This window comes from Hypanus sabinus, chromosome 5 (assembly GCF_030144855.1).
Source record: "Hypanus sabinus isolate sHypSab1 chromosome 5, sHypSab1.hap1, whole genome shotgun sequence".
NCBI classification, from domain to species: Eukaryota; Metazoa; Chordata; class Chondrichthyes; order Myliobatiformes; family Dasyatidae; genus Hypanus; species Hypanus sabinus.
In genome coordinates, this window is record NC_082710.1 from 114,566,476 (window position 1) to 114,587,619 (window position 21,144).

Here is a 21,144-nt window from a genome sequence, read left to right on the forward strand (position 1 = left end):
AACGAGCTGGATAACGCAAAGAGGGATGACAGTTCTTCTTATAAAGTTCAGCCATCACTTCCCGATATTTAATTCTTTCTGCATAAACTTCTGGAGCAAAATCTTCAACTATACAAATCTCTACTCCATTATAAATTAGTTTCCCCCGCTTCCGAGCATCTCGAAGAATTGCTTCTTTAGTAGCAAAGTAATGCAAACATAAAATCACCAGGCAAGGTTTCATCTCCACCGAAGGCTTTGGGCAGAAGATTCGGTGAGCTCTATCTATCATTGGAGGAGCTTCGAGTATCTCACGAAAAAGTGAGTATAGCATATTCATAAAAAACTTTAGTGGCTCACCAGTTTCCATGCTTTCAGACAAGCCCAGTATGTGTAAATTCATCCTATGACTACTGCTTTCCAGATCAATCGTTTTTTCTTAATTCTTAATAATTCCAAAGAAACCTCAACAATTTTCTTTTCCATAGTAGATATGTTTAATTCTTATTCTTTAATCACTTGATTCACTGTCTCCTGCTTTCTTCCAATTCTATTATTGTCCTTTTTAAGCGTTTGATGTTGAAATTCCAGATTCCTCAAAGATTCCTGGACAGCAGAGATGGTTTTTCAAGCTTTTCATTAGCACTCGTCAGTTTATCAATCTTAGTATCCACCATTCCGATCCTGGTGTTAATATCTTGCACCAAAGAAAACATTCTCTCTGAAGTAGAGACTTCGTTTGCCTCCTTTGTTTGTTCAGTTTCAGAAACAATTTTGCCGCATCTTAATTCGATTCCAGTTCGGGTTCCAGCCATTGTAATTAAATCATAAATCCTTCACTAAAAGTAATAGATCTTCAAAGTTTAGACAAAACTAGCAGTGGAAAGTAAGTTGTAAAAAGGAGTAACGCCAACAAGCGTCTTACTCAATGGGGTGCCGAGAGGAGACTCCACAGGTGCCTTTTGATACATGAATATCCTTGTGAGTCATAACTTCCAGACGAACTGGTACTACGGGTAGACTGGGTCAAAGCATCTCCAATGACTACTTCTCAGGTAAAAGGATAACCTGAGAGAGATATAAAGTTGGCACAAGTGAAAAGGTACATAGAAAATGGATTGCCAACTAGCATCCCCGAAACTGTGCTACTCTATACCTGATGTCAACACGAGCTTAATATCTACAATGGTTATTGTACTGTGGGGAAGTCATATTGTAATTCCTACACTACTATGGTCCCCTATCCTGGAAGAGTTACATTGTGCACATCCAAGAACACATATGAAGGAGCTAGCCTGGAATTACATTTACACAAGGAAATCTGCAGATGCTGGAAATTCAAGCAACAAATTTCACCACACTTTGTTCCAATTCCAACCTCACTCCTTCCTAATGCTCTGCTCTCCACTCCCTCCACACCAATCCTAACCTCACTATAAAACCCACTGATAAGAGGAGCGCTGTTGTAGTCTGGCGTACTGACCTCTACCTTGCCAAGACACAACGACAACTCTCTGATACTTCCTCGTATTTATCCGTCGATCATGACCCCACTAAGGAGCACCAGGCCACTGTCTCCCACACCATCACCAACATTATCAGCTCTGGGGATTTCCCATCCACTGCCACCAACCTCATAGTTCCCACACCCCACACTTCCCATTTCGACCTCCTACCCAAGATCCACAAACCTGCCTGTCCAGGTAGACCCATTGTCTCAGCTTGTCCCTGCCCCACCAAACTCATTTCTGCATACCTCAACACTGTTTTATTCCCCCCCCCCAACCGTTCAATCCATTCCCACCAATGTTGGTGAACATTCTTATGCTTTGAATTTTTTCAATGATTTTAAGTTCCCTGGCCCCCACTGCTTTATTTTCACCATGGACGTCCAGTCCCTATATACCTTCATCCCCCACCAGGAAGGTCTCAAAGCCCTCGGCTCTTTTTTGGATTCCGGAATCCAGTACCCTTCTACCACCACTCTCCTCCGTCTAGCAGGATTAGTCCTTACTCTTAATCATTTCTCCTTTGGCTCCTCCCCCTTCCTCCAAACCAAAGAAAGGTGTAGCCATGGGCACCTGTATGGGTCCCAGCTATGCATGACTTTTTGTTAGCTTTGTGGAACAGTCCATGTTCCAAGCCTATACAGGTATCTGTCCCCCTCTTTTCCTTCGCTACATCGATGACTGCATTGGCGCTGCCTCCTGCATGCATGCTGAGCTCGTCGACTTCATTAACTTTGCCTCTAACTTTCACCCTGCCCTCAAATTTACCTGGTCCATTTCCGACACCTCCCTCCCCTTTCTTGATCTTTCCGTCTCTATCTCTGGAGACGGCTTATCTACTGATATCTACTATAAGCCTACAGACTCTCAAAGCTACCTGGACTATTCCTCTTCCCACCCTGTCTCTTGCAAAAATGCTATCCCCTCCTCGCAATTCCTCCGTCTCCGCCGCATCTGCTCTCAGGATGAGGCTTTTCATTCCAGGACGAAGGAGATGTCTTCCTTTTTTAAACAAAGGGGCTTCCCTTCTTCCACCATCAACTCTGCTCTCAAACGCATCTCTCCCATTTCCCGCACATATGCTCTCACCCCATCCTCCCGCCACCCCACTTAGGATAGGGTTCCCCTTGTCCTCACCTATTACCCCCACTTTCTGCTTTCCGCAGGAATCGCTTCCTACGTGATTCCCTTGTCCATTTGTCCCCCCATCCTTTCCCACCAATCTCCTTCCTGGAACTTATCCTTGTAAGCGGAACAAATGCTACACCTGCCCTTACACTTCCTCCCTCACCACCATTCAGGGTCCCAGAAAGTCCTTCTAGGTGAGGCAACACTTCATCAGTGAGTCAGCTGGTGTGGTATACTGCGTCCAGTGCTCCTGGTGCAGTCTTCTACATATTGGTGTGACCTGACGCAGACTGGGAGACCATTTTGCTGAACACCTACGCTCTGTCCGCCAGAGAAAGCAGGATCTCCCAGTGGCCACACATTTTAATTCCTTGTCCCATTCCCATTCTGATACGTCTATCCATGGCCTCTTCTACTGTCAAGATGTAGCCACACTCAGGTTGGTGGAACAACACCTTATATACCGGCTGGGTAGCCTCCAACCTGATGGCATGAACATAGATTTCTCTGACTTCTATGAATGCCCCTCTTCCCCTTCTTAGCCCACCCCTTATTTATTTATTATTCCTCCCTCCCCTCCTTTTTTTCTCTCTCTGCCCCTCTCACAATCACTCCTTGCCTGTTCTCCATCTCCCTCTGGTGCTCCCCTCCCCCTTTCTTTCTCCCTAGGCCTCCCGTCCCATGATCCTTTCCCTTCTCCAGCTCTGTATCCCTTTCGCCAATCACCTTTCCAGCTCTCAGCTTTATCCCTCCCCCTCCTGTCTTCTCCTATCATTTCGGATTACCCCCTCCCCCTTCCACTATCAAATCTCTTACTATCTTTTCTTTCAGTTAGTCCTGATGAAGGGTCTCGGCCCAAAACGTTGACTGTACTTCTTCCTATAGATGCTTCCTGGCCTGCTGCGTTCCACCGGCATTTTGTGTGAGTTGCTGTAATTACGTTTGGTGGCCAAAAATTGATGAAGGCATTGAGCAATTTGTTTTGTGTGTGCGACCCACGCCAGCAGTCTCCACCTTTAAACGCTCCCACACCAATAGTTCCAAGGCGAAGACCAACAAAGTAGTCGAGACGTTTATACCTAGACTACGCAGGTCCACTGGATAGTCATATAGCACTCGTAGTCATTGATGCACATTCTAAATGGATTGAGGCCAGAGGTGAAGACTTCAACCAGCTGGACAATGACAAACATTTTACACACACTACTTTGTATACATGGAATCCCCAATACTGTGATAATGGTCCTGCATTGAAAAGAGAGGAATTCAAACTATTTCTGCAAGACAATGGAGTTCGATTGCAACACATACCCCCTTATCACCCATCATCGAACCGTTTGGCTGAAAGAGCTGTTCAGACTGTCAAGCAAGGGATACAAAAGTTGAATGGGGTCATACACATCAGGATTGACCGGTTTTTGTTCCGGTACTGAATAACCCCACAAACTGCCGCAGGTTGCCTTCCCGATTGGATTTATTGTGCCCGGAGTCTAAAGATCGAGTAAGAGACAGACAAAAGGCAAAGAAACTCCCGTACGATTCAAATACAGAATGTCACAACTTTGAGGTGGGAGGCTCAGTTTAGGTTTGCCACAATCCTAAGGTGAAAGGAGAAGTTGTGGTGAAAGAGGGCCACCAAGCTATTTCAGCTCTTGCGGTTGGTAGTGTCTGGCACCGACTACTAGACCACTTCAGGGGGTGGCCAAGTGAATCCCTCATTCCAGAACAAGCTGGTGAACAAGATGGGTCAGCTTCACAACGTACTGAAGCAGACTCCCCAGCTGAAAGTATTGAGTCCGGCCCAACACTCAATTCTGGGGTTTCAGGAATGTGCGGATCAGAACTGACCAGAAAACCACTGGCATATTTTCGGGCTGGTTTCACATGCAAACTTACGGGTGTAGAAATGTGACTGCTTATTGATCTGTCATGTGACATCATGTCTTTGGTCAATTTTGCGGGCTTGTCTATCTATCAATTATAATTTGACTTACTAATTCTTTCTGTGTGAATGGCTTCATGGTTTCCAGATGATTATGAGTCAAGCAGACCTAGCCAGCAGCATTGGGCATGGTAGACATTCTGTTCCAACCACTGGGTTCTTCCTTAATTGTAACATTCCCTGCAGAAACACTTACTTCTTGGGATCCTTTTGGAGAAACCTGGATATATTTATACATTCCTTTCCTGCATTGTGGAATGCACCTACTCCACTACATTTTTTTTGTTCCTGAACTTGCTTCTGCCCACTGCTTCTCCTTACGCAGACTACTCTCTGCTTGTCCTTTAGCACTCTTTCCTCTGCCCCCTTTCTACCCCAGACAACTTTAAAATGCAACCCCCAGCTGGATTTTAAAATTCAGCACAGCCTTCTCACTGCTCACATCTTTGATGCAAATGCCAATTTGGATGTACTTTATCCACTGTATTCAAGGGAGTTCCCTGACAGTTACACCACTTATTAGTTCCAATGCTTGTGAGATATGTATTGTCTGTAGCTCCTAGTATGTGATATTTGGCCCAATTTCAAAAGTTACACAGTATAAAATATCATTTTATTCTAATTACAGCCAAGATCTATTCTGAATGGACAGACTAGGGGTATGTTATTTCCTTAACATTGCTATCTGGTCACCTGCCTTTTGAAATTGAGTGACCAGAGGATCTCAGACTTCTAGATACATATAAATAGCTGGTTTCTCGCTGAAGCGGCCCTTTGCTCTCACGTGATGAGTTGCTAAAGACGACAGTCAACAACACTATTACTGTCCAATGGTCACACATCTGCACCCTGATCTGTCTTGATTCTTGTGCTCTAAACTGTCTGTGAAATCTTGGTCAATATTATTTTCAGAATTAATGCAATTACTGTATTTATTTCCATCCTGGGCATTTGATTATGTGTAGCAGGTTTTTGGTTTTCAAATATTTCAGATGATGTGAAGCTGAATGGTTTTAATTTTATTTATTTATCCTTGACCATTTATCAAAGGAAAGTTAATGTGAGGGAGTGAGATAGTTTTCATATGCAACTAAGCCCACTTCAACTAATCATCTTGTATTTACTTGGGTTATGCTTGTCTACTTGCTCAGTTTGTCTGAGTCCCCTTCAGGCCTTTACAAATCCCCTCCTTACTCACAATTCCACCTCATTTTGTATCATCAACAAACTTTGAAGTATGATATTTTGTCCCCTCTGTCAAATCATAGAGACAGAAAATGTAAAAAGGCACTTCAGACCAGAGAGTACAGGCTGACCATCATACACCAATTCCTCTTTATTCTGCCCTCACTCCCATTAATTATCAGCCACAAAGAGCAGCCAATTAATCTACCAACACACATCTTTGGAGGACTGGGGGAAACTAGGGCACCAGAAAATAAAGCATATAGTCACAAGCAGAATGTGCAAAATTCACCTGGCACCAGGCATCAGGATTGACAAGGGTCACTTGAGCAACAGCATTGTCATGCTCCAAATTGTTATGGTAGTTTGTGAACAGCTGATGCCCAAAGGACATAGTGCAGTACTACACTATTCACAGACTGTCAATCACAGAAAAGATCCCTGGTTTTCTCCCCATAGCTTGCCTTCTGTTTAATAACCACTTCTCATAGCCATAGAAAACAGAAGGAGTTGCTCCTTTGGGTATGCTCCACATTCAACATAAGCATAGATGAACATACATTTCAGTAGAGTTCCTACCCTCCCCTTGTCCCTTTAGCATTAAGAAATACATTTACTTTGTCCCTGAAAATATTTAACGACTTACATCACACTCCCCCACATTCTTCTATCCTACCTTCTGAGTGAAAGAGGTCTATGATTTCACCACTGGGTGAATTCCTGATTTCAGTCTATTTTGTGAATGAAACAGGTTTCAGACTCTCCAGCCATCGGGAACATCCTTCCTTGCATAAAGTTTGTCTAGCCCTGTTTGAGTGTTAGATTTCCACAAAATGCCCACATTAAGATTTATTGAATATTATTTTAATCAACCCATGCATCAGTCTATTCCCAGAAAGCAGTCTGCTAAACAATTATTACACACTCCCCATGAAAAGAACATCCTTTCTCAGAAAAATAGATCTAAGCTGTATACACAACTCAAAGACTTCCAAGCTCTCTATATAGCTATAGCAGAGCATTTGTGTTCCAGTCCTCAAATCATTTTAAAATCAAGGCCATTTGCATTCATAATTCTTACTGCACTTTGGGTGTGCTTTCAGTGATTCCAACACACAAAGGCACCCCAATCTTCTTTTCCCAATCTGTCATTATTCAGATAATAGATTGCACTTCTGGTTTAGGATGTCTCTTGTGAAACTCAGCGACAATTTGCTGGTGGACGGTGAAACAAAGGTAACAACTAAATACTTCCATTTCCTGGTAAACTATCACCGCAAACAAGAGCATGTAACTTCTCGTTGGACTTGGTGGTGAGTTTGATGCAGCAGAACTGAGGGGAAGCAGCGAGGTGAGGAGAGACCTGAAGTTTGATCAATTTAAATGCTGCGAATTGGGAAAGTCCAGTGCAAGCTGAATTGAGTTAGCAGTGTCCAGGCCCAAGAGTGTAATCGAAGCAACAAAACCTGATGTTTCAAAGACAAGTTTAAGTGCTGGGCTAGATTGAAAAGGTCAGGGTGTCGAGGCAATAGACAGACAGATTTAGCTTGCAGCTCTGCAACATTCATTCAGCTCTGCACTGAACTGAGTCTGTGCTTCGTGTCTGTGGGCGGTCTCTCTTTCGTGGACTTCATTTTTGAACATTACTTGCTTGCTTTTATAGTTTGCACAATGCTTTTTTTTCACTGCACACTGGGTGTTTGACAGTCTTCTTTTTTTTTAAATGGGTTCTTTTGTGTTTATTTGTTTTGTGGCTTCTTGTAAGGAGATGTTTCTCAAAGTTGTGTAATGTATACATACTTTGGTCCTAAAAGTTCACAGTACATTTATTATCAAAGTGGATAATGCCATGTTTCTCTATGCTAAACAGCATCTGCCTTCCACTTAGCTTCTCACCTAACTAGTCAAAATCATTTGAAAGCCTCTTTGCATTCACTTCACACACTTCCCCATTTTCCTGCTGTGTGTTCAGTATATAACAGTTGGTTAAGGCATACTACAGGAGCAAAATTAGGCCACTGAGCCCATCAAATCTGCTCTACCATTCCATCATGGCTGATTTATTTATCCCTCTAAACCCATTCACTGCCTTCTCCCCGTAAAATCTGACGCCGTGACTAATCAAGAACCTGTCAACCTCCACCTTAAGGATACCCTATGACTTGGTCTACATAGTTGTATGTGGCAATAAATTCCACAAATTCACTACCTCCAGGCTAAAGAAATTTTTCCTCATCTCGCTTCTAAATGGAGATCCCTCTATTTTGAAGCTGTACCCTCTGGTCCTAGACTCCCCCAGCAAAGGAAGCATCCTTTTCATATCCATTTGATCTAAACCTTTCAATATTTGATAGGTTTCAATAAGATCCGCCCTCATTCTTCTAAACTCCGACAAATACAGAACCAGAGGCATTAAATACTCCTCATATGTTAACTCTTACATTCCTGGGATCATTCTCATAAACCTCCTCTGGATCTTCTCTAGTGCCAACACATTTTTCCTTTGATAAGGAGCTAAATCTGTTCCTAAGCATTGTATCCTTGCTTTTGTGTTCTAGTCCTCTCAAAATAAATGCCAACATTGCATTTGCCTTCCTTACCACAGGTTCAACCTGCAAGTTAAATTTTAGGAAATTCTGCATGAGGACTCCCAAGTCCCTTTGCACCTCCAATTTTTGAATTAACTTCACATTTAAGAAACAGCCCAAGTCTTTATTCTTTCTACCGAAGTGCATGGCCATACACTTCCCTACACTATATTCCACCTGATGCTTTTTTGCTCATTCTCCCAATCTGTCTAAGTTCTTTTGCTGACACCCTGCTTCCTCAACATTACCTGTTCATCCACCTATCTTCATATAGTCTGCAAGATTGGCCACAAAGCCATCAATTCCTTCAGCCAAATCATTGAAATAAAATGTGATAAGTCAGCCAATCTTCTATCAATGCCAGTATCTTTCCTATAAAATAATTAGTTTTTATCTTGTTAAGCAGCCTCATGCGTGGCACCTTGTCAAGGGCCTTCTAAAAATCCAAATAAACAGCATCCATCAAACTCTCCTTTGTCTATCCTTTCCATTATTTCCTCAGAGAATTCCAACAGATTTGTCAGGCAAGATTTCCCCTTAAAGAAATCATGCTGATCTGGCCTACTGCTTCCAAGTACCCAGAAACCTCATCCTTAATAATAGGCCCCAACATCTTACCAACCACTGTTGGAAAGCGGTTCTCAATCATACCAATGTTTACTCTCAGCAGCATGTGTTCTAGACTTGCTAGCTAACCTGCTGCATCGAAGCTTATCAAAAGTCTTGTGAAAATGCCAATACAGCACAATCATAGATGTTCTCTTAGAAGACCATATGAAACAGGAGCAGAATTAGGCCACCTGGCCCATCGAGTCTGCTCCGCCATTCAATCATGGCTGACTCTTTTCTTAAAATCTCCTCCTCAACTCCAGTTCACAGCCTTCACTCTGTAACCTTTGATGCCATGTCCAATCAATAATCTATCAATCTTGCCTTAAATACACCCAACAACCTGGCCTCCACAGCTGAATGTGGCAATGAATTCCACAAATTCACCACCCTCTGGCTAAAGAAATTTCTCCGCATCTCTGTTTTGAGAAGGCGCCCCTCTATGCTGTGGCTGTGCCCTGCTGTCCTAGACTCTTCCACCATGGGAAACATCCTTTCCACATCTAGGTCTTACAACATTTAAACTGTTTCAATGAGATTCCCCACCCCCCATCCTTCTGAATTCCAAAGAGTACAGACCCAGAGCCATCAAACATTCCTCATATGATAACCGTTTCATTCCTGGAATCATCCTTGTGAACCTCCTTTGGTCGCTCTCGAATGCCAGCACATCTTTTCTAAGATGAGGGGTCCAAAACTGTTCACAGTACTCAAAGTGAGTATCTATCCTAGTTGTTTACATCCTCAAAAGCTCCTGCAGATTAGGCTAGGCAAGCATGATTTTGATTCTGCTCAATCCTACGATTGTTTTCAAAGTATTACTGCATTGTTCACCATAGGCTCAAGCACTTGCCCACCAAAGATGGCAGCATTTTCTGTCCCCCTCCCTTCTTAAATAGAGAGACTACATGTGCCACTCACTATTCCGTAAAGGTAGTTCAAGAATCAATTCATGCAAGATGATAACAAAGCATCTACACCAGCCCGCGCAAAACTCTGGCATGCATATTAATAGTCAATCTGTGTCTGTGGTTGAGTCTCTCAGATTCCTAGGAATTACCATTACCAATATACTGAAGTGTTAAAAGCTCATCATCTGGAAAGCCCAGCAGAGATTGTTCTTCTTATGCCAGCTTAGGAACCTTAACATCTCAGGGTACATTCTGAGGAATTTTTACTCTGCAGCATTACTGAGAGTCTTGTGACCATCTCCATCATCATTTGGTTTCCCAGTGCCTCCTTCCTCCCCAAATCCAGTTTGCACTCAATGGTACACTCAGCAGAGATCGCCGGCTGTCGGCTACAGACATTAAAAGACCCGTTCATCACCAGAGCGAAGAAAATGGCTGAAAAAAAATTACTGCTGACTTAACCCATCCTAGTAATCACCTATTCACCAAATTCCCTTCAGGGAGACAGTACGAGTCTATCACCACCAGGACTAAACATCATCTCCAAAGATTCTTTCCTGTAGTTACCCAACTTCTCAACAAAACTCACTCAGATGTAATACCCTAACTATTCCTGCACAACATCCATTAAATGGTCTGCTCTCTTTGCTCTGTTGAACATTATTGAGTCTCTATATGTTCACATTTACTTGTTTGATTATTGACATTTGTACATGTACCATTCTGCCATCTGTTGATTGATTATGGCTGTTTGCACTACTGTCTTGTAAAGTTATTGGTTGCTATTGTGTTGTCTATTATGATTTTTAATGCTTGGCACCAAACTACAATCAATTCTGGTATGTTTCACATACTGGCAGTCAAGTGCTTCTGATTCTGATTATAGGCTCCTTTTCTTCAGTTCATCTTTGACACTCCGGTAAAATTAATACTCCCTGTTAGTTGGAGCCTACTAAAAATATTTATTTAAATATTGTAATTATATTACCTTAAAGGATTTAAGTAACCTCCAGTTCTACTTGTTATAAAAAGAAAGTGTAAGTTTCAACACTGGATCTTACTTCCGCCTGCTGGATAATGACTCCTCATTTTCTTTATGATTGAATTTCAGTCGATGTTTATCATAAGGATCTGGCTGATGATCTCTAGATTGTGCAGGTTTTCTAACAGGATGTCCACAAGCTCTATTTACCTGTTAAAAGAAAAGTAAATATAATGAACTTGAAATTATTAAAACACGGTCTGAACATTAAAAGCCATTCGTAAAATTAAATGCCGATTATTTTGTTTAGTTCTTACTACCAGATTACTTCAATGAAGCCATTGAAACTTACATATTGAGAACATATAGTAGAGGCATTACCACAGGCTAATTTTATAAAAGGGAAACAAATATGTGCTTACTTTTGAAAACATATTACAGTGTTTTAGAAATACTCATGATTAAAACCTTCTGCTATTTTAAATTCAGCTAGAACTGCCCAAGGAAATGAAAGTATGTGTAACCAAATACAGAAACAGTGTTGTATAGAAGTACTGTGTTGAAGCAATAAATGCATTACTATCATTAATAGTTCTAATTCTCTCAAAATATATCTATGGTGTAGTTTATATTTCTCCAGGTCATCAAGTAACACCTCAGTGGTGAAATGCCCAATCCATTGACTTTCAAAAAGAGACTGCATGCAGTCAAACTGCAGTATCTATCAAATGGGGCTGATAGTCTGTTGCCAGGTTGAGGATTTCACCAGTACTCTGACAAAAAAATCATCAACCTGGAATGTCAAATTTCTTCCTCTCCACAGAGATGCTGGCCAAGCTGCTGCACATTTTGTTTATATTTTGGATTTCCACATCTGCAATTTTTATTGATTTTCATTGAGAGAAGCATCAGTTCGATTCATTATTCCACATTTTTTTCTGAAATAAGTATTATATTTGACTACTATATTGTTCTGATCAAATGGCAATTTGAATTCTACACATGATATGTAACCAGAAGTGGTCATATGAGATGGACTTATAAGTGGTGGGTCACAACTTGCCACCAGTCATGAGCACCCACTTGTCCTCTGGAGAACAATTCAATAATGGTGGATCTGGAGAAGTTTTAGTCTGTCATGCCAAGTAAAATCTTAACTTTTCCAAGTCTTCTATGTTGAATTATTATCCAATGCCATCACAATCCAAAGTGGCAAGGCCTTCACAATCAAGAGGTATTAATGGTGTCACTTGAATGACCGATAAAGCAGCTAGGAAAACTTGGGATAACTGGCTAAGCCATGCTAGTTGGCATTGTTTCTGTCAAACCTGAGAGGAACTTGGATTGTTTATTAGCTTGTTTATTTATTTATTAATTGACTGACTGAGATACAGCTCAGAATAGGCCTTTCTGGCTCTTCGAGCCATGCTGCCCAGCAACCCAATTTAATCCTAGCCTAATTATAGGATAATGACCAATTAACCAATCAACCAATACAACTTTGAATTGTGGAGAAAACCGGAGCCCCTGGAGGAAACCCACAATATCATGGGAAAACATACAAACTCCTTACAGATAATGGTAGGAATGTTTCTGAATGTCTGTCAATTCAAAAATATTAGAAGACTACTGAAAGAAAGGATTCTTTAAAAAAAAAACTTCATTAGAAATATCTATGAGAACATTAATATAGCCATCCAAATGCCCTGTATAATCTGGATCAGGAACAACAGGAAGAGTAACAAGCATAATTGCTGAGAATCTGCAGCAAGTGTGAATATCTTTGAGGGAGATCATGAGTCTGATGTTGGAGCAGAGGAAAAAAAAATTGCTCTAAAATAGTGGTCACCAATCTTTTTAAACCTAAGATCCCCTACCTCGGCCTTAGTTCAAAGCAAGATCGACCCCAGAGCAATTAGTTACACGCATGCGCACCAGGGCAGAAAAGACCAGAAGTAAAACCCCACAACCCGGAAGTAGAAATAATGTATGAACGCCAGGGGTACCCACCCTTATATGCACTGCAGACTGGTTTAATATTGACTATATTCTTGCGGACCGGCCAACGGGGGGGTTTAATCGCGACGGGAATACAGTGATACTCGAAGCAGGCTCCTTATGTCTATTCTATTTCGCGGCTCTAGGCACTTAACTTCTGTCCCACGCTGCTGACAAAACTCAACACATCTGTCTTTAAGTGCAGGGTGGACTCAAGGTACCGAAGCAGTTTTGAGGGCTTCATTGCCTCGGACAGCCTCTCGGCCCGAACTCCAGCCTCCCGCCTGCCCGCCGCCTTGGCCAGGTGCCGTTGCTTGTGAGTCGGGTGAAAGGACAAGATCAGGGCCGGTGGTCCCCGTACCAGGGGGGTGGCGGCCGCAGTCCGAAGAAAGCGATCGAACGAGCAAGGAGTGTAACAGGGAGCGGGCCCGCCTGCCCCCCCCCCCCATTTGATCTATCGGCCAACAGAAGTTTGTTTCAGTAGATCGCAGTGAGGTAGTTACTCTGATACTTACGAAACACTGAGCCCAAATTAGGTTGTCTGTGAATATTTTAAAACCAGGTTCCCCGTGAACATTTGGTGTGTGGAACAGATTTAGAGGCAGCGCTCCAGGCCAATAGTGACGGCACTTCCAGCCAGCCGCCCGAGGCCAACCAGTGATCCCTGGCGTGAGGGTATCACTGCGTTTAGGCGACTGATGACCTCGAGTGCATTCAAGTTCAACAGTGGACTGATAGGGAATGAGAAATGGTGCAACTGACTCATATTGCTTCCTCCCGGCCCGGTGGTTGGGGACCACTGCATTACACAGCATAGTGCTGGGGGAGTTACACACATGCGCACTGGGCAGAAAGAACAGAACTAAAACCCTGCAACCCGGAAACAATCTCTCAACAGTATTTATTTTTCTTTTTTTTTCGGGATCTACTGGGAAAGTCTCAAAGATCGACTAGTCAATCGCGATCGACGGGTTGGCGACCACTACTCTAAAATTTAGGCAGCAGATATCTTACAAATACCTTTCAAAATTAGTCTTAGTAGCAGACTTAGTCTGAGCCAATGCCACCCAAGCCTTTTATAACGAACAAAGTTATGAGATACTAACAAAACTTCTGGAGGTCTGTCTCATCCTTCAAATAGCTTTTGGACAGATAAAGTTTGTAGGTTAATTGGTCATTGTTAATTGTCCTGTGATTAGGCTATGGTTAGATAAGCAAAGAGTGGGAATAAAGGAATCCTTTCCTGCTTGGCTGCCAATGACTAGTGGTGACCACCCACAGTGGTTGGTGCTGGGCCTCCTTCTTTTCAACTTACATGTCAATGAATGATGATGGATTTGATGGTTTAGTGAACAAGCATGTGGAGAATACAAAGATAGGTGGGGAGGTAGGTACTGTTGACAAAGCAGGGTGTGTGTTATTATAGGTGCATAAAAAATGAACTTCAATTCCCAGTGGGCTATGCAAGGGGTTCACCCAGAGCTAGAGGCTACAATGGTGACCTGTTTGTGCACACACAGGGTTGAACAGCAGTTCAGTAACAAAATGTTCCAATGTAAACCCATGACATAACATGGTGTGAGAAGACATTGTAAGGTCTAAACACAGAGTAAATAAATAACTGTGCATGACTGAGAATGAGATTGCATGATTATGAAAGGTGCTAGCAGCAAGTACGCTAGTTGTGGTGGAGAAGCTGGCCAGTGAGGCGAAAGAGAACATTGTCCCAAAGCTCAGCAGTTACTGGATTCACCCAGAGAGATTCAGGTAAGAGGCTGAGAGTTCCCATCAAGCAAAGTCCTCTCACACCTATGCAGTTTACCAGCAATCTAACTGATAACTGGAAACGCTTTAAACACCAATTCAATATATATTTAGCTGCTCGAGGAGCAGCAGGGACTGATGAAAAATTGAAATATTTTTCTGCATGTAAGTGGCGAAGATGTTTTGGACATTGAAAACAGCTTTCAAGTTGATAAGACAGCTTTTCAGTGGACACTCTGATGACAAAATTCGGGAGTATTTTGACTCAAGTTGAAACATCATATTTGGGAGATATAAGATGTATTCCTGTGACCAGAAACAAGGTGTTATTTTGACAAGTACTTAGCTGAGCTTGACATAATGAGTAATGCCTGCAAATTTGGAGATTTGACAAACCCACTAGTTAGACACAGAATAGTTTGTGGAATTCCAGAAAATAGACTCGGAGAAAGACTGCTGCATGAAAAAGATTTGATGCTGGCAAAGGCAGTGAATACGTGCAGGGCAGCAGAGACGCCACGAGCACTAGCTAAGAAGCTGCACAGTGCAGACACAACAGTGCATGCTGTGAAAACAGAGAAGTACTGCACAAAGTGTTTCCCAAAGCAACAGCGAAGCAAAGGGGAAGGCTCAAACAGCATCTGTATAGTCACATTCCAAAGATGCATCCTGCTTACGGAAAGTCTTGCAATAACTGCTCAATGGTTCTATTTATTATCAGAGAATGTATACAGTATATAACCTAAAATTCTTACTTTCTGCAGACATCCACAAAATAGAAAAAACTCCAAACAATGAATGACAGAAAAAATGTTAGAACCCCAAGCCCCCTCCCCCACCCTCCCAAGCGACAGCAAAGTATCAACCTTCCCTCCTCCACCTCCCCCAGCAAAAGCATCCGTCCCCACCACCCAGCACACAAGCAATAGCAAAGCCCCCAAATAGTCCATGATTTAGAGTCCATCAGAATCCACTGCTTATCCATGGGCTCTCTCGCTCAGTAACAAGCAAGAGATGAGTACTATTTCTGCCACAGCGAGAGGGGAGACCAACAGCTTGCTGTTTTGATTTTACAGAACGCAGCGTTGCTTTATTTCAAGTTTCTCTGACTTGATAATCGGCAACAAACTCTCTCTCACTATGGAGAGAGAAAGCAAGTGATTGCTTGAGTGCAGAGGCCTCCAACTATCTCGATGTTCCGATCTCTGGCAACACTTCTGTCAGCAACGCCGGCAAGAAATCAGGTCGCCCACAGGGCTGCACAAGGCTGCTTCCCAAAGGCTCATGTTGTGGAAAGAAGAATCAGTTCACAAATGGCTGCAAAGCTGAGGCTACCAAGGGAAAGGTGCATATCGTTGATGAGGAAATGGAGGGCATCTTTGTGAATTCTCTACAGGCTACTGGTAAAACAGAATGGATTGTTCCAGTGACTGTGAATGAGACAGTAATTCCATTCAAGCTTGACACCAGAGCCCGTGTGGATCTGTTATCCATGGGTGATTACAAGACTCTCACAGTAAAGAGCAAGATTTACTCAGTGAACTTAGAAGTGACAGGATATACTGGGGAGAGTGTTCCAGTAGAAGGGGGCTGTATAGTGACTTACAAACACAAAATGCAGCATCTACAGTCACAGCAACTGATTGTAGAAAAGAGAGTACAGCCAGCATTAGATCTGAGTGCATGCGAAAACCTCAACCTGGCTTTCATAGTGGCCGCACTGACCAAGGATGAACAAACAACACTCAGAGAAGAGCATGCAGATGTCTTTGAGGGGCTCAGATGTTTACCCAGTGTACCCATAATACACATAGATGAGACAGTGATTCCTGTTGTCAATGCATGCAGAAAAGTTCCATTTCCACTTAGAGACAAACTCAAACAAGAACTATCACACATGGGACAGATGAATGTCATCCAGAAAATAGGACCCAGCAGAGTGATGAGCTCACTAGTCTTTGCACAGAAGAAAAATGGAGCATTGTGGATCTGTCTAAACCCAGAGATCCCAATATAGCCATCAAGAAAAAGCATTTTAAATTGCTAACATAGAAGGAAATCATGTCTTGGTTTACAGGTGCCAAGTGATTTAGCAAGCTCAATATGTCATCTGCGTTTTGCAGATGAAGCTTGATGAGGCAAGTTTGAGACTGCATACTGTTGATACACCACAGGGAAGATATCGCTTTCTTTGTCTACCATATGGGATTCTGACCGTAGAAAAAGTCTACCATAAAACCATCCACATGATCTTTGAGGGCACACCTGATGTTGAGACCATGATGGATGACATCATCATCTAGGGGTCCACCTAGGATTTAGTCTCATGAGCAAGAAGAGTGTTTCTAGATGTTGTAAAGAGTCATAACTGAAGAGCCCATGCAGAAGTTTTATGATCCAGAAAGGTGTACTAGGATTTTGGCTGATGCTTCCCGGTACAGCCTTGGAACAGTACTACTGTAGCAGCATGATCACATATAGCAACCTGTGGCCTTTGCATCAAGGGCTTTAACAAGTGTGGAAGCCACAATGCACAGACAGAGAAAGAGCTTCATGCCAGCACATATACATGCAAACAGTTTCATCTGTTCATCTATGGACAAGCTTTTGAAGTGGAGACACTTCAAAATGAACCACTGATCTCAATGATGTCCAAACCACTGAATGACTGTCCCATGAAGATACAGCGCATGTTGATAAGGCTGCAGAAATATAATGTGAGAGGATCTACACAACGTTAAAATATACAGCATATTTCCTGCTGATGTGCTATATCCAGCAGTTGACAAGAAAGAAAAGAGTGACCAAGAGGTTAATACAGATATACAGGGCTATATTGACATGATTGTCACCTCCATTCCAGTATCTCCTAATAGAAGAGAGAAGATTAGGAAAGCAGCAGGGACAGATGAAACATTGAAAGAACTCAATGGTACAATACTGAAAGAAAGGCTAACAAGAGTAATTGTCCAATGTGTATTGGGGATTACTGGGCATTCAGAGCTGAACTGTCAGTAGTGAAACATATGGTTTTCAAAAGGAAACAGACTTGTGATTCCAGTGTTGCTACGCAAGGAAATGCTCTAGAATATACGCAAAAGGCATCTGGTGGGGGAAAAAATGTAAATATAGAGCTCGTGAGGTGATGTACTGGCTAATGAACCAGGACATCAGCTAGACCATTTATTCTTGTGAAAAATGCCTTAACCACAGACTAATGCAGCAATCAGAACCACTTACACCACGCCCTGTGCCAGGTCATACTTCAAAGCTGAAGTGCATTTGTTTGATTGTAATGGGAAGAGTCATACTGTTGTAACAGACTACTTTTCCAATTAACCCAAGGTTGCCACACTGCAATCAACATTCAGCACAGCAGTCATCATCTTCCTGAAAGCTGTGTTACAAGGGATGGAGTTCCATGTGAAGTGGTCCACAATTTTCAAGCTGTGAATTTGAGTCCTTTCCCCAAGTTTGGGGGTTTTGACATACAACTTCAAGACCACATCACCCAAAATCAAAAGGCCAAGCAGAGAGTACTGTTAAGGTAGTGAAGGGCCTCATGAAGAAAATGCAGCATTGTTATGAGAATTTCCATAAATGTTTGATGATTTATACAAGTGTGTCACTGCAGAATGGCCTTTCACCAACACAAATGCTGATGGATAAAACACTTACACACTACCCTCCAGTGCACGAAGGCCTATTGATACCTAAAGGAGCCGACAAGATTAAAGTGAATGGGAAAGGAAAACAGAAACAGTATCATGACAAGACTACGAAAAGCCCACCAGAGATCAAGTGTGAATCTGAGATCAGAATTCAGGCACGTGGTCCAGGCAAGGATATGTGCAAGAGGAAATAGCTCCACATTCCTACCAGATCTAGACAGAGCAAGAGGCACCTCTGAGTAGGAACCTCATGGATCTATGACCCCAAATTCCAACCCATAGCTGTGACACCCCACCAGTCAGTACACCAAAGGAGTCAGCAGATGTAAGAAAATGAACATGTCGACCAGAGTCCTCAGAAAGACACAAATATTAATGCAGCAAATGCAAGTAATATACCTGTGGAAATATACAAGTTTCCCCCACTATCCGAAGGTAGAGCGTTCCTATGAAGCCATTTGTAAGCTGAAATGTCGTAAAGCAAAGAATTACCTTTAATTTATATGGGAAATTTTTTGAGAGTTCCCAGACCCAAAAATTAACCTACCAAATGATACCAAATAACACATAAAACCTAAAATAACACAAACCTATAGTAAAAGCAGGAATGACAAGATAAATGTACAGCCTATATACAGTAGAAATATTATATGTACGGTGTAGTTTCACTTATCAAAATCGGGAAGACAGCGAGCCGAAATTGATTTGAAGAAAAAATGTACACACCTACGCACGTACACGCATGCGCACACAACTGCCCACACAAGGCCTCATGGTCGTGGTTGTCTTTCTCGGGGTAAACACACGTATAAAGCGTGCGTTTTTTTTTCGTAAAAGCGAAAATCCTCTTTGGTTAGCAAAAACAGATACCAACGTAGGTCTTTCATTACAGCGAGCTGTCATAACGTGAACGTTCGAAAAATGGGGGTCACCTAAACCTATAAACAGCAGACCAATAAAGGAGCATAAACCACCTCAGAGACTGATTGAAAGATGCTAATTACAATTGAACTTGAAATGTTGAACAGCTGAAAATTCAAACAAAAAGAGAAAAGAGACCGGCTATGGAATGTAGATTTCTTTGTTGGAAAGGATTGTTGTTTCTTGCAGGCTTATGAGGACTTAGTATTGTGTTTGCTTTTCTTTCAAGGGAAAAGATGGTGTGTTATGTATACATATTAAAGAACTTTAGCTCCCAGTGGACAATGTGAGGGGTTCACCCGGAACCGGGTTGAGCAGCAGCTCAGTAATAAAATGTTCTAATGTAAATCCACCACAAGTTTGTCTTCATTAAGAACAAACATAACAGGAAGCCAGCAGAAAGACTTGAACAGTTTCGAAAAATATGCAAAGAAGGGCTGTGTAGGGGAAGCATATGGTAATGCACTTTGCTGGAATGAATAAAGGCATAAACCATTTTGTAAATGGGGAGCAGTTTCAGAAATTGTATGTGCAAAGGTACTTGATTGTTCTAGTGCAAGAATTCTCTAAATGATAACTTGCAGGTTGAGTTGGTGGAAAGCAAGACAACTGCCACCTGAATCCATTTTCAGACGACAACAATATAAAAGCAAAGATATAATGACGAGTCTCTACAAGGCATTTTGTTGACAGCATTTGGAGTATTAACTGTGGTATACAGAAAAGATACTACCATGGATAGAAGACTGGCTGATTGGCAAGAGGCAAAGAGTGAGGATAAAAGGATCAAAGTTGGCTGCAGGTGACTAGTGGAGTTTAGCAAGATTCAGTGTTGGCTCCATGCAAGTATCTTCCCTGTAATACCACGGGCTCTTGTTTAGCAGCTGCATATACATCACCTTGTCAAAACCCTTCTAAAAATCCAAGTAAGCAAAATCCACTGATTCTCCTTTGACTATTCTGTCTGTTATTTCCTCAGACACACTATTCTCTGTTCTATGTGAAGCACCACCTACCCAATGTATGATGCCTGCCTCCTTTGTCACAATCTCCCCCTCTCCAGCAGCCTGGTTGGTTGTTACACCTATACCTTCCCACTCCTCTTCCAATTCCAGCTCCTCTATGCTAGTGGTGGTCAGATATTGCCACTTCCTATCCTGCTGCTCAAGTTGTCTATTTGCCAAATCTGGCCTGCCCCCATACCTCTCCAAATTTGGCCCCAGGGGCCCACAGGACATCCCCTTGGCCTTACCTACTGGCATGTTGGGCAATTCACTGCTGCTGTTCTGGCTTCCTCACATGTCAGTGCCACCTTCGGGCCTCTGCCCATTTCCTTACTCCTTCTACCCCTTGATGCCCACGGAGCCAAAACCCCCAATCTTCCTCCTCTGTGACCACGTGGCTAACATTATTCTGAGCAGCAGCATTCTGTGCCACCTCCTCCATGTCATGAGAAGTGAGAGAGTCCACACGGTAGACAGTGATCTGCCAACATTCAGTGTGGTCCCATTTTCCCAATAGAATTGACCCCCCCCCCCCACATGTATCTTCCAATTTTGCCCCTGCAATTGGGGCATCTATATGACCATCCTATTCGCCATTTGCCTTACCCCCATGTCCTCTACAATGGTCATTACATCCAGAGCAACTGCTGTGAAGAGCAGAGCATGTTTACTCAATTGCCTGAAGTCTTTCATCATTTACCACATTCCACATTGGCCACATTTGTCTATTGTACAAGGACGTTGCCTGCCAAATAACCCCTCTTTCACCAGTGCTGTCACTGCTTCTCTCATCTCCTTGGTGTCACCTGGGTTGCAGTACTGATTGATGTTCACCATCTTGTTTGGAGGCAGGGTGACAAGGAGCTCCCACTTGGCCAAACCCACTAGTACAGATGCTGAAGCCACCCCAAAAGTAAAACAGCCCCTGTTGGTCTGCATGGACCTGCCTTTCAG

The 21,144-nt window shown here is 42.6% G+C and overlaps 1 protein-coding gene across 9 annotated transcripts in view; it reads right to left on the reverse strand.

Moving 5' to 3' along the window:
* LOC132394341 (glypican-5-like) overlaps positions 1-21,144 on the reverse strand; it is an 855,183-nt gene that overhangs the window by 718,516 nt on the left and 115,523 nt on the right. For all 9 annotated transcript variants that reach the window (XM_059970368.1, XM_059970369.1, XM_059970371.1 and 6 more), the window contains exon 4: positions 10,912-11,042. In XM_059970368.1, the coding sequence (XP_059826351.1) occupies positions 10,912-11,042 (131 nt within the window). The remainder of the gene's footprint in view (positions 1-10,911; positions 11,043-21,144) is intronic.